The following is an 812-nucleotide window of genomic DNA, read 5'->3' on the forward strand; positions in this document are numbered from 1 at the left end:
TATATATATATATATATATATATATACACATACATAATGTAAGTATTCAAACATCTATAGCTACCCAGAAGTATTCACATTTGGAAAATGAGTGATGGAAACTTAAATGCAGGTCTGACAGAAGTTCATTCTACCTGTGACACCACTTATGTGATGTCATCAGATGCAACCAATAGGCAAGCCCAGCTGCTGTGATGTCATCAGGAACACATACCTTGATGGAGAAGGACCTCCTCATAGTTCTTTTGGGGTCCTCCTGGCCCCTCTGAGGCACCTGGATGCTGACGCTCCTCGTCATGTATTTTTCTGAATTTCCCATGGACCCTTCCAGCGGGTCCCTGCGGTGTGTCTCCTCCAGCCCGCTGTCCCAGGGCTCACGGTACCTCTCTTCTGGACTGGACGCGTCCTCATTGGTGCTGGAGCTGCAGATGATGAGCGACCGAGACAGGATGGCCAGTTTCTTGGAGCGCAGTCCCGCTTTGCCCCTCTCCATCCTCTTGGTTCTCCTCCTGTGATGCAGCTGCTGTTGGTGGGAGTTTCTTAGAGGCAGGATGGCCACAGAGGGAGGTTCTCTCCCAGGATGCATCACTGCTAATGGAGGGGGCCGCTCTGCAGGCGAGAGCAATTAGAAAATTCAGTTAGGAGTCCATTCTGCCATCCTCCCGTGGCCTAAGTGTTCTCAGAAATCACAGAGGCTACAGACGCAGATAAGAGCGCTTTCTTCTCTGATCCATGATGGAGGAAAAAAGAGAAAGTATTGCCCCATGACTGTGAGAGAGTTTTTGTGTGTGTGTGTGTGTGTGTGTGTGTGT

The 812-nt window shown here is 49.3% G+C and overlaps 1 protein-coding gene across 1 annotated transcript in view; it reads right to left on the reverse strand.

The window, feature by feature from the left end:
• Positions 1-812, reverse strand: part of LOC107691364 (pro-interleukin-16-like) — a 50,046-nt gene that overhangs the window by 28,804 nt on the left and 20,430 nt on the right. Inside the window, exon 2 of the mRNA XM_016489966.1 lies at positions 215-609. Coding sequence (XP_016345452.1) covers positions 215-609 — 395 coding nt within the window. The remainder of the gene's footprint in view (positions 1-214; positions 610-812) is intronic.

This window comes from Sinocyclocheilus anshuiensis, unplaced genomic scaffold (genome assembly GCF_001515605.1).
Source record: "Sinocyclocheilus anshuiensis isolate Anshui unplaced genomic scaffold, SAMN03320099.WGS_v1.1 scaffold45, whole genome shotgun sequence".
NCBI classification, from domain to species: Eukaryota; Metazoa; Chordata; class Actinopteri; order Cypriniformes; family Cyprinidae; genus Sinocyclocheilus; species Sinocyclocheilus anshuiensis.